This window comes from Acipenser ruthenus, chromosome 8 (genome assembly GCF_902713425.1).
Source record: "Acipenser ruthenus chromosome 8, fAciRut3.2 maternal haplotype, whole genome shotgun sequence".
In the NCBI taxonomy this organism is placed as follows: Eukaryota; Metazoa; Chordata; class Actinopteri; order Acipenseriformes; family Acipenseridae; genus Acipenser; species Acipenser ruthenus.
This window is the reverse complement of record NC_081196.1, coordinates 22386591-22399194: the sequence shown is the minus strand read 5'-3', so window position 1 is coordinate 22399194 and position 12604 is coordinate 22386591. Positions and strand designations below refer to the sequence as shown.

At 35.4% G+C, this 12604-nt stretch overlaps 1 protein-coding gene across 5 annotated transcripts in view; it reads left to right on the top strand.

Annotated features, from left to right (window-relative positions):
* Positions 1-12604, top strand: part of LOC117407339 (rho guanine nucleotide exchange factor TIAM1-like) — an 87403-nt gene that overhangs the window by 58966 nt on the left and 15833 nt on the right. For all 5 annotated transcript variants that reach the window (XM_059028709.1, XM_034012258.3, XM_059028711.1 and 2 more), the window contains 8 exons: positions 647-793; positions 1848-1922; positions 2509-2679; positions 4517-4621; positions 5535-5616; positions 5865-5951; positions 6450-6662; positions 8502-8602. In XM_059028709.1, coding sequence (XP_058884692.1) covers positions 647-793; positions 1848-1922; positions 2509-2679; positions 4517-4621; positions 5535-5616; positions 5865-5951; positions 6450-6662; positions 8502-8602 — 981 coding nt within the window. The remainder of the gene's footprint in view (positions 1-646; positions 794-1847; positions 1923-2508; positions 2680-4516; positions 4622-5534; positions 5617-5864; positions 5952-6449; positions 6663-8501; positions 8603-12604) is intronic.

Here is a 12604-nt window from a genome sequence, read left to right as displayed (position 1 = left end):
GGGAGGAAATTCACCTTTCAGCAGGACAATGATCCCAAGCACAAAGCCAAAGCAGCATTGGAGTGGCTCAAGAACAAAAAGGTGAATGTCCTACAGTGGCCCAGTCAAAGTCCTGATCTCAATCCCATTGAGAATCTGTGGCACTATTTGAAAATTGCGGTCCACAAACGTCGTCCAACCAACCTGAACAACCTGGAGCAAATCTGCCAAGAAGAATGGGCCAAAATCACTCCAACACTGTGTGTAAAGCTGGTACATACTTACTCCAAAAGCTGTTATTGCAGCCAAAGGTGGCTCTACCAAATATTAATGTGTGGGGGTTGAATACTTATGCAAGCAAGAGATTTCAGTTTTTTATTTTTCTTAAATATTTCCCAACATAAAACCAATATCACCTTACAATAATTGATTTTGAGTTTCAGTGTTTTAAAATAAAATATCAAACAGAACGAAATTTCAATGTACCATTTGTAATTCAGTAATATGAGAGAATTGGTCAGGGGTCTGAATACTTTTGCAAGGCACTGTGTCTGTGTGTGTGTGTGTGTGTGTGTGTGTGTGTATAAATGTAGTAATTATATATATAATTACTACATTTGAAGACTAATTATTGGTTTCCCTGTAATTAATTCTGTTTTCGTGCCAGGTGGCAGCACGCACAGAGTCTGGGGTGAGGCGGAGGACACAGGTGATGTCTCGGTCGGCCAGCAAACGCAAAAGCAGGTTCTCCTCTCTTTGGGGGCTAGACACTACCTCAAAGAAAATGACGAAGGGAAGGCCCAGCATAAACCAGGTTTGCATGTTTGAAAAAACTACATAAGGCACAATACTTTTGAACAATGAGAGCGTTAAGTCATTGGTCATGAAATATAATACACTATAGTGAATTTTACATTTTATTTCTTAAATTTAGTACAGAGGAATCCCTTTTGTAGGACCACTAAAAAGTGGTTAACTGGTAACTTTTTAAATATTGAACTTTTCATAGAAGTTCAATAACGGAACAACCCGTTGTTTGTAAGAAAATAAATACTGGTAGTGTTTGATGTTTTGAAAACCAAAAAACAGAAAGTGTAACTTACAGTTGAAGTGTGTAAGATTAATAACTGTATTTCCTTCTTTACTGGTTCACAGACCTAGTTTAGCACAAATCTTAGAAAACCTAATGTTAACTTAGATAAGGTAGTCACATATTAGTGCTAATAGAGTCTCTGAAGCCAGACACTCGTGTGGTTTCAGTGTATACAATGTTTAAGATGACTGTGATAAGAGTTCAAAGTGGAACTATCCTCTATTAATTTAAGCCATGGAATTTACGTTGTAGTGTTGGCTTCACTGTCATGGTACTGTACATTAACATGAGCCTTAAAGAGCGCCCTCTAGTGTTTTAGAGCTGCAGTTGCACTGTGGGAACCTATGGTGATTTTGTTGTGTTCACTGTGAACTCATTTTCTTTGAGGTATTTATAAGTCGAGGAAATTAAACCTGTTTGTGTGGTGAACCGTGTTCAAAACTAACAATGGAGGCATGAGGTCCAAATCAATTCACTTTTAGCTTGGAAAAAGTGTTTTTAAGAAAATCCTAAATTAGGTTTAAGAGACTATGTGAATTTATATTTTGTATAAAAGTTTATTGACTTGGAACCCAGTGGCTGTGAGGAAGCTACGCCCGACTGGAGTTGCTGCACAGACAGTGGTTTCAGGATAGTCAAAATGAAATCCCAGAGACTGTGTGTCATCTGTGTAAATCCTGGTGGTCAGTTAGCAGCTGTAAAACAAGAACTACAGATAATAGGATTTTATTTAAGGCTGCTTGGTTACAATAGTTAAATTCCACTTTATTCTCAGGTTTTTGCTGATGGTGAAGACACAGTGAAGAAATCATTAGATGGAATGTTTGATGACCCTGTAGGAGTTGGCACCGTAAGCTCATTATGTTACTAAAGAGAATTTTAACATAATTATATGTGTTATATAAGTCCTGTCCCATTTCAAGAGCTAAGGATTTCAGCCGCACACTTACATTCTAATAGAGTTCTTCAACGTTATGTCAATTAGTTTAAATGAGTATGTTGATTACTGTTCTCTGACTTGTATACACTTATTAGTGCTCACTGCCTTTCAGGAATCATTTTCAGCAGTCCCTTCTTTTTTAATTTTGTCAAATAAAAGAATGTAGGAGCAAGAACGTGCATGTGTAACATGAGGTAGTGGGTGAGCAGGTATAAAAGTAATGTATAAGAAATATGACCCACTGAATAATTTCTGCTAACCTTAGTAGTAGAGTTTCCAAATAGTACCCAGAGATACCTTTGCTATTTACCAAAAATCAACTTCTATTTTTAGTAAAAAAAATAGCAACTGTCCCAATTAAGATGTTGAAGGCATTAGCCAAAACTAACATGACTTCTTTAAAGTTTTTATATTGAGTATTTGAAGTTCTAGATTCACCATGTACATAACTGTGGAGTGAAACAATGTAGAAATAGCGTATTGTATTTCTATACAGAAGGAGACTGAAGCAGCACTGAACACTGTCGAACAGCACAACCCAGACAGTGATATTTGGGTTCCTGAATACCTCACCCCATCCTGGGTTTGTCTCCCAAATGACCAGCCAGTGCTGGCAATAATCCAGCCTGAAGATTTACCACTGGACATTCTTAAAATGATCTGCAAGGTAGGAATGAAACAAATGGGCTGCAGTTTGTTTTTCTTTGTCTTTTTATATAATTGCTGCCGGAATAAAGAAGCTCTTATTTGCACTGCATGCTGAATGCATGAGAATGTTGTTTACAACTTTACTGACCAATAAAAAAGGGAATTTGTTTGGCTTTTAGCTAAAGATGTTTTTTATAATTGGTCATCTAGTATATTCAAATTATTAGAAACACATGTAAAATGATCAGAAACCTTCATGTACAGAATAAACAATTAAAGATAAGTTATCAGTAACATGCCGAACATACACATTGTAAAGCTTGCTTTGAACATGCTAATCCTCAGTATGACCAGCTTTTGTTTTATTAGATTTTGAAAGTGCACAAAGTATCAGGGCAGTTTTAAGAACCTGTAAGAAAATGCAGTATTCCCCCTTTATAAGGTGGCCCTTTATACTAGCAGTTTCTTTCTTGTTCTCAGGCGGAACACAAATAGCATGGTCTTGTTAACTATGGCTTCCAACTACAGCGTTATAAAGGTGGAGCACTGTACAGAATATACTGCAGACAATAATCATTGATGCTACGGCTGATGGTGTCATTGCCCATTGGTATTTATTAAATGTGTAAAAGATTTTAAAAGCTCATTCTACACTATATACATCATCCATGCTTTAAACCCTTTACCTGCATAATATTAGGATTGTAGAGAAAACTGGGACAGACAGCAAGTAGAAAAACTCGGGGTTGCTATATCAAGTTTCAGTAACAGATGAGCAGCGTTCATGTTGCATTAGCAGAGCAGGTATTGACCAGCGACACCTCACTCCTGTTGGCTCCTTCTATAGTAAAGCAAATACCATTTAAACTAGTTTCCAAATTAGGGCTATTAATGCTGTAGTATTAGTTCTATGAAAGCAAGGACACTCATAAATAAAGATTCCAGTGTTTGGCGATAAGCATGAGAAGCAGTACAGTGTGACATTTTGAGTCCGGCAGATCTCTTAAACTCCATTACATTAGGCTGGTAACTGTCTGCCTTGCCTTGTAAGTAAAACCATTAAAAAAACACATAACAAAAGATAAGTATCCACTACGTAGATACGGCTGCCTACAGTGCAAAACCCATATTGTTATAGACTAGCTCTCAACTTTTGTGCTAATAATTGTTCAGATTTAAAATACTATGTACATGGTATGTAGCCTACTTTTTGTGTAGGTGGAGGGCACCCCCATTCACAATGTCATTATTAGAGCTGCTATATAACAAGGCTTTTTTGTTGTTGTCTTCTCTTTCATTTATATAACATCTTGTAACCTTTTCTCTTTCTTTCTGTCTTTTTGTGTCAGTTAATTTTGTTCTTTTGTTTGTCTGTTTTTGTTTGATCAACATCATGTTACCTCAAATCACCATCAGAATTAAGAACCTGTCATACCTGGTATAGTAATTCTCTAAAGTGAATGATCAAATATCAAGCAACATGGAGTTTATTACAGGTTTCTCTAATTTCAGCCTAAGATCCAAGTCTGTGGATCCTTAGATTGCTTGCTTGTAGTGTGCATTTATAAAGCATAAACCTGGAATGAGTGCTAGATATTTGATCTTTGTGACTGTTCTGGTAAAATACTTGATAATTTTAAAATGAGAAGATAGTAGAAAGTAGATGTGGTAGCTTAATGCAGTATCAGCACTTTTACTCATACTAGTATTTAAAACCAACTCATTTGTAATATTTCTTAATAGAAGAGCATAGTTTTTATTTCATAGCCTTTATAAAGACATGAAGCAGTTTCCTTGTACATGCATTTGGGGAATGGAACTGAAGCTCTTACATTTTTTCAATATTTTTGTTTTAGATTCACCAACTAGATCCTGCCAAATACTATGTGCGCCTGAAGTTTTTAGTTGAAAACCAAGTACAATTTTATATACCCAAGCCAGAAGAACATATTCATGATATGGTAAGCACCAGACATTTGAAAGCTGATGGGTATATTTACAAAGGATAGTCAAACCCTCTGCAGTCTTTCAGCACCATTTTGTAAATGCGAAGGTAGAAGAGAGAGAAAATGCACAGAAACTGAACTACGCTCTAGGTGTTTCATGTTCTTAAAACAATACATTTTTTATATTGCTATAGCCCTTTAAGCAGAAAAAAGAACTCTACTCCAAAATCTTCTCTCTCTCTCTCTCTCTCTCGTGTGTGTGTGTGTGTGTGTGTATATATATATATATATATATATATATATATATATATATATATATATATATATATATATATATATATATATATATATATAAAATTATTCAGACCCCTGACCAATTCTCTCATATTACTGAATTAAAAGTGGTACATTGAAATTTCATTGTTTCATATTTTATTTTAAAACACTGAAACTCAAAATCAATTATTGTAAGGTGACATTGGTTTTATGTTGGGAAATATATATATATATACAACACATTATATAATTTGTTATTTTAGGGTTACTTTGTGCCTCAACAATTCACTTTTGTAAACTAGGGTTTATAAAATGTAAAATGTTCATTTTATAAACCCTAGTTTTAGGGTTTAGTCAGTTAATCTTGAAAACAAAGTGTTTAATAGTCGGAGCTAAGTATATAGCCAACAACAGTTTTTGTTATTATTTGCCAATACTACGCTTTTAACATTGATCTAAGCATTGTTAGAATAACTGATATCAGTTAGCTTTCCTAGACAAATGTTTAACCCAGGAAATAAGTCTCTGTAGTTTATATAAATCCCAGGACCAAAAAAAAAGTGCCTACTCAAATCATATATGAATTAGTTATGACTCCTTGTTAAACTGCTTTAATAATTGAAGAGTTTAATCAAAATGTTTATAATTTTAGTTCTACAAGGAGATTGAAATTTGTCCAAAAATGACAAGTCTCATTCAGTTTGACAAGAATGATTCATCTGCTATTGGTTATGGTAAGCAGAATTTATTTTTTGTTGAATTTAAAAAGATCCAGTACTTCACTCAATAAACAACATAGCTTTTTAGATTATATTTTTTATAATGGTTAGAATGAAAAAAAAGTATGCATATGTTTTATATTTTTTATATTTTATAATGTGTGAATAATGTTTCAGTCTCCAGTTTTAATTGAAAACTGCAGTTGATTCAATTTGTTACAGGTGAAAACTAAACTTATTTACACTGTTTTACCCAATTGTAGGTTTTTCAATGTCGGTGTTGGAAGAGGATGGGGTGCAGCAAATATACATCACAGATGTAAAGGAAGGTGGTCTAGCTTTTGCTAAAGGTAATTAAGTGCAATAATATATATTGCTCATACACACACACATCAAATTTGCTGTATCCTTCATTTTAGCCATATCCAGAACTTAGTGTCGGAGGACCACACAGTTCTGAATTGCGTACAGGATAGCCTGCAGGTGCCCGGCCAGCCACAGGGGTCGCTGGACTCCCTAGCCGACCTAACCCCTACCTCGCTCGGACAGTGCTTGGCCAATTGTGTGCCACCCCCTGGAAACTCCCGTCCACGGTTGGCAGTGGCATAGCTTGGATTTGAACCGGCAATCTCTAAGCTATAGGGTGCATCCTGCATTCCGGGCGGAGTGCCTTTATCGGATGCGCCGCTTGGAAGCCCAAGTTAACATTACTTGATCATAAAGTCTTTATTTATTCTTCATAACGTTTGGCATCTCATGTGGCTTATATTTCAGTTTTGACTTTAAATATTGTTGGATAAAATGAATGTATAATTTATGAAATTCAAATGCCTTTTTCTTATGCTTAGGTCTAAAAGCAGGCGATGAAATTCTGCAGCTTAATAGCAAAGATGCTAGTCATTGGAATGTTTCAGACATGAAATCTGCCGTCTCTCAGCCCTCGCTTTCCTTGGCCATAAGCACAGTCCCTGTGGATAAGAATAAGAAGTACTGCTCAATGCCACCTCTTCGCTCAGATGGAGAGGAACAACTGTATAGTGACATATTTTCTCGAAGCCAAGGTATGCTGAATTGTTGAATTGGGCTTCTCACTGTCTGAATTTGGCCAGGATTTGAGTTTTGTGATCTTGGTATATAGAATACCTTTTTACTCCTAAGGTTGCAATTCAGTATTAATTTCTCGATGCAGCCTAGTTAATACTCAATAGCTCCTTGTTGTCTTCACAATAGGGAGCAGGTGCAGAAGTTAATTTAAACAGTTTATTTTAAACAATTCCCAAACATTGGAATAGGTACTTGCTTTTCATTTATCTGTGCTACAGATGATAGTGTCACCACTGTTTTTACTACAGTACCTTACTTGGCTACATGTCACAGCATTAGTACTTTTTTAGATCTGAATAACGGAAAGAATATCAAAGGAAGATTGGTCAATGTAAATGTCAAGTGCTGATTCTATGAATATTGAACACCAGCCACTGTTGCAACTGGGTATTGAAAAATGAGTGCTGGCTTTTTCTGCATTGTGTATTTTGTAAGTATTTAAATTCAGAAACATATTGAAAAATGTGGCACAGTTCATTTATCGAGTATAATTCATAATCATCTGTCCCAGTCCTCAGCTTCTCTTACTTAAATACATTAGAAAACTTAATATTGGAGAGAAATTCATTTATTAAAGAGAGCTGTTTTAGGGAAAATTTACTCTGCATCTGTATTTTTACACTATTTTTTACAGCTCAAACAGTTTTGACTGTACAGAAACAAAAGCAGCCATGCATGCCTGTGCAGGGAAACTACTAGACACTTAACAACATTTCCAATAAAAAACTACATTTTGGTACAGATAAGATAAGGTCAAATAAGATGCATGTATCATAAGCAGGCATGATTAAGAGACCTAGATACAAGGCAACAACATAAATGAAAAAACTACCATTTAAAAAAAAAATTAAAGAATTTTGGAATTGGAAGTGCTAATGAATTGTTTTACTCATGTTTTCATAAGACAATTTCAACTAGTTTGAAAGATCCCTGTTAACACTAATCATAGACTATTATTATTATTGTTATTATTATTATTATTATTATTATTATTATTATTATTTATTTCTTCGCAGACGCCCTTATCCAGGGCGACTTACAGGGGCAGCAGTGTGGAGTAGTGGTTAGGGCTCTGGACTCTTGACCGGAGGGTCGTGGGTTCAAATCCCGGTGGGGACATTGCTGCTGTACCCTTGAGCAAGGTACTTTACCTAGATTGCTCCAGTAAAAACCCAACTGTATAAATGGGTAATTGTATGTAAAAATAATGTGATATCTTGTAACAATTGTAAGTCGCCCTGGATAAGGGCGTCAGCTAAGAAATAAATAATAATAATAATAATAATCGTAAGCAAATACATTAAGTCTTACAATACAAGTAATACAATAAGAGCAAGAAATACAATAACTTTTGTTCAAGCAAAGTACAAGTGTGACAAACCACAATTCAATAATACAGCAGATAATCGTGATAGTTACATCAGGATATGATTAAATACAAAATACTACAGGTTAAACACTTGGCAGATTTACAGTATTCTGATCATCTGTCCCAGTCCTCAGACTACCTTGCCTAAGCTAAAATGTGTGCTAACCGAGTACTGTGAAACCACGCGTTTGTCTACAGTCATTTTCTGTTTTTTTTAATTTTTAATTTTGGTTTAATTCAGGGTTTTTTTTTTTTTCAACAGCTGAGGAATGAAAAACCCAAATATTTACACTGCAAATGGTCTTGACATTAAGTCCAATTCGGAGTTCCTCACTAAATCCTGCACTATTTAAGTGTAAAACAAACGCATATCATTTCATCATTTGAATAGTTTGTGATTTATCATTTTCATTTTTTTACATTGCAGAAAATATTCTAGATGATGTGGGAGGCATTGGTCTTGAGAGCACTATGGATGAAATCGAGGTGCAGTTAGAAGCTTCTCTTGAGACAGATGATTCAAGCAAGGTAATTACTTCAATTGTTTTGCCTTCATATGCACAGGTGGACGTTTTATGTAAGATGCACCTAACGAATGATGCATACCTATTTAAAGAAAGCTGTGCGGTAGATGTCCGTTTTCAGAAAAACAACCTGAAAATTGGTAAAAGTTAGATAAACCATTTTCACCAAAAAAACCCTATACTTCCTTGGAAGTCTCATTCAGAAGTCCTGGTAGTATCCACCACACAGACAATAGATCATTTAGACAATACAGTTATCTATTAATTTTCATTAGTCTTCTGGAAGGATTGCTAACTTGGAGAAATACAGATTCATGTCAACTTCATTTGGTGGTAAGCACGGCAAATAACAGAAGCTATCTTGAGGAACTTCAAACAAAGTACAGAGAATGTTGCAATCCATCAGCATGTGAAATAATGATGAAGTTAACAGAAAAGCCTCACAGCATGTACTTCAGGTAATGTACCTTCATGAGGACAATGCAAAAAGGAATCTTCAGAGTGGATCTGCAATAGTATAAATTAAGTCACTTGATAAGCATCTCAAGGCCATGGCAGATGCTAAAGGACAAACCAGCAGGTCCTCAAAGGAATCCCTCTAGGGTCCAGAGAAATGAAAGGTTAATTGGACAGTGACAGAATAGGATGCTGGTCAAGGAAGATAACTCAAAATATAGAACAGAAATACATCATGGAGACTTTCAAGTCTGTGTCTTCAGCAAGGGTTTTCTAGCCATCAGCAAGGGTTTTCTAGCCCTCTCCAAGAATCCAAATTTCACCCATAATGTTAAATAAATTACATTATTTTATAGTCTAACATAGTTTGAAAATGATATTGCCTGTAATGCCCTGGGGCATGTAAAACTTTTGGCTAGGCATATAAAAAATGTTCCCATTTCCTAAAAAGAAAGCAAGCTATTAATTTAATCTATTATGACTGATTTAAACTTCTGTATATGCACCCTCCGTACTTTCAGAATTTCCGGTTTCAGTATGGCATTCTCTTTTTAAAAAAAAAAGAAAAAAAAAGGGGGGGCGCCTGTGCGCACGCAAACAGCATTGAGTTTGGGAGTAAAGAGACTGGAACAGGAATTGCTGAATTTATCCTGAAATCATGTGAATCACAGCAATTTAACACAGGTGGATGCCACTTAATTTGGTGTGTGATTTTGAAGGCGATTGGTTACATCTGAGCTAATTTAGGATTGCTATTACAAAGGAGGGGGGGGGGGGGGGGACACTTACCCAACCAAGCTGTTTCAGTTTTTATTTTTAATTAATTTTCTACACATTTCTAGAATATTTTTTTCACTTCGAAGTTGTGGGGTAGGATGTGTTGATAAATGAAAAAAAAAAAACTATTTTAATGCATTTTAATTCCAGGCTAGAAGACAACAAAATTTGAACATTTTGAAAGGGGGTTAGACTTTCTATAGGCACTGTATATAGTGCTGGGACTAATATCCAAAACATTTATTTATTTAGTTATTTTTTTTTTTACATGTATTCGAAGGGGAACTAAAAATGTCTGTCAGTCAGAAAATTACACAGTTGACAGAAGTACAGAAATGAGAAATACTTATCAGAACCTGTTTTAACCTGTTTTGCTTTTCAACAATTTACCAGAAGTTGGCAACAGTTTCTAAATTAGCAATCAGGAAAAATAGCATTGTGTGGGAATTTATATATATATATATATATATATAGATAGATAGATAGATAGATAGATAGATAGATAGATAGATAGATAGATAGATAGATAGATATACACTACCGGTCAAAAGTTTTAGAACACCCCCATTTTTCCAGTTTTTATTGAAATTTAAGCAGTTCAAGTCCAGTGAATAACCTGAAATGGTACAAAGGTAAGCGGTAAACTGCCAGAGGTTAAAAAAAAAAAAAAGGTTTAGGTTACCAAAAACTGAAAAATAATGTACATTTCAGTTATACAAAAAGGCCTTTTTCAGGGAGTAAGTAATGGGTGAACAACTTACAGCTGTTCTGCAGCAATGGAAGTAAATTAAGCCTTGAAAGTTGATGCTAACAATTCCTACAGGTGTCCCAACTTTTGTTGATTACTTACAAACCCTCTGTCTGTATAAAAGCAGTGTTGGAACAGACTGTGTTACTACACCCTCTTAAGCATTATTTGGACAGTATTGTACTGCAGGAAGTAGTATATTGCTCTCATAATGGCGAGAAAAAGGCAATTAACAAAGGAAGACAGACAGACCATTATAACCCTTAAAAGTGTAGGTCTTTCCTTTGGAGAAATTGCAAAGAAAGCCAAGGTGTCAGTGAGTACAGTTTCCTACACCATCAAAAGGCACTTGGAAACTGGAGGAAACTCTTGACAGGAAAAGGTCTGGCAGACCCAAAGCCACAACAGAATCGGAAGACAAGTTTCTGAGAGTCAACAGCTTGCGTGATAGGCGGCTTCAAGCACAGCTTAACACTGGTCGAAGTAAGCAAGTCTCAGTTTCAACTGTGAAGAGAAGACTTCGAGCTGCAGGTTTGACAGGTCGAGTGGCAGTAAGAAAGCCATTGCTAAGATGGCAAAATAAGACAAAGAGGCTTGCCTGGGCCATGAAGCACCGCCAGTGGACTACTGAAGACTGGAAGAAGGTCTTATGGACCGATGAATCAGCCACTCTTGTTCCCCTATTTACTTCTTATGGCTGTCAATAAAACAAGTCCAGATTAGGTTGCACACGCAACACTAACTACCAAATAGTGATCTCTACACATATATGAAGTTGCAGTGGCAGGGATTATTAAAAATATGCGTTGTCTCCTTTATGTTTTTACCTGAAATGCGCACAGTATTTTTTTTTTTTTTTAACTATAACTACTGTATGGCATCCTATATTTTGTAATTAGGGCTACGGATCATGGCCAACCCTAGTTTTGAGTACCGAGCCAGTGTTTCTTTGCCATCCTTAAAAATGTTTCTAATACTCATCTTCCCAGTCAAAACACAGCCCCTATCACAAACCCTTATTATATACTACACCGTCTTGACATGCTAGGAATTGTGTAGGAACAGAAAACACATGTCCACAATGTAATAAATGCATTTTATTTGGATACAATATCAAGTTTTAAATGCCTTGTTTTTATCTTCTGCCAGTTCACAGCAGAGATTTGATGCATTTGTTTGGTTTCATTCTTCAGTAGATTTATGACCCAGGGTATGTGAATAAAAAATATCAAAACAATCATTATGTTGACATTTTCAGTAATAGGCCTACATAGAGTACAGCACAGGAGACAGCAATGCTAAGTCGTGCTGTTGTTGTAAACACTAAAGGGTGTTCAGGACACTTTAACCAATGCAAACACACTGGCTTCTTTTTTGTCATATGCTTAAGCAAATGAACAGTGATTTGAAAATGTGTCCTGTATGTCCATTTAATTCTTAATTCTTATTTCTTAAAAGCAGTAAGGTGTTATGCAATATCTATTTAAATTATACATTTCCAAAGAGGACAAATAAACTGACTGCAGGTGATTAGGTGTGAAAGAAAAAGCAGTTAATTGAAACCAGTTATTTGCCAAATGAGACCAAATTGTGATTATTTGGTTGCACATGCCACACCTTATTTTATTGTTTCTAATTTAAGGATGTTTTAGACAATTAACCAATTTGCTGAAATCAAACCACATGGAGTTATTGTGAGAAGGAATCTGGATCTGTTTGTAAGACTCTTGTTTCTGTGACAATTTATTTCAATTTTATTTTGTAAATAATGAAGGTATTTGAGTCCGAACAACACAACAACTATGGTGAGGGTGCTCAGTAGTAATGGCATTACTTTAAAATAAATGTATGTTGTTAAATAGTTTTGTGTGGTTTTGGAAGGAAAAGATACAATCAAAGTGCATTTCAAGATTTAGAACTCAAGATAAGTTGAATTAAACTGTGTGCTGTAAAAGCTGTTTGAAACAGTCAGCCCAGTGGTATTTTTTTAACACTAGTTAACTGATCGTGTTTGCTATCCTATAC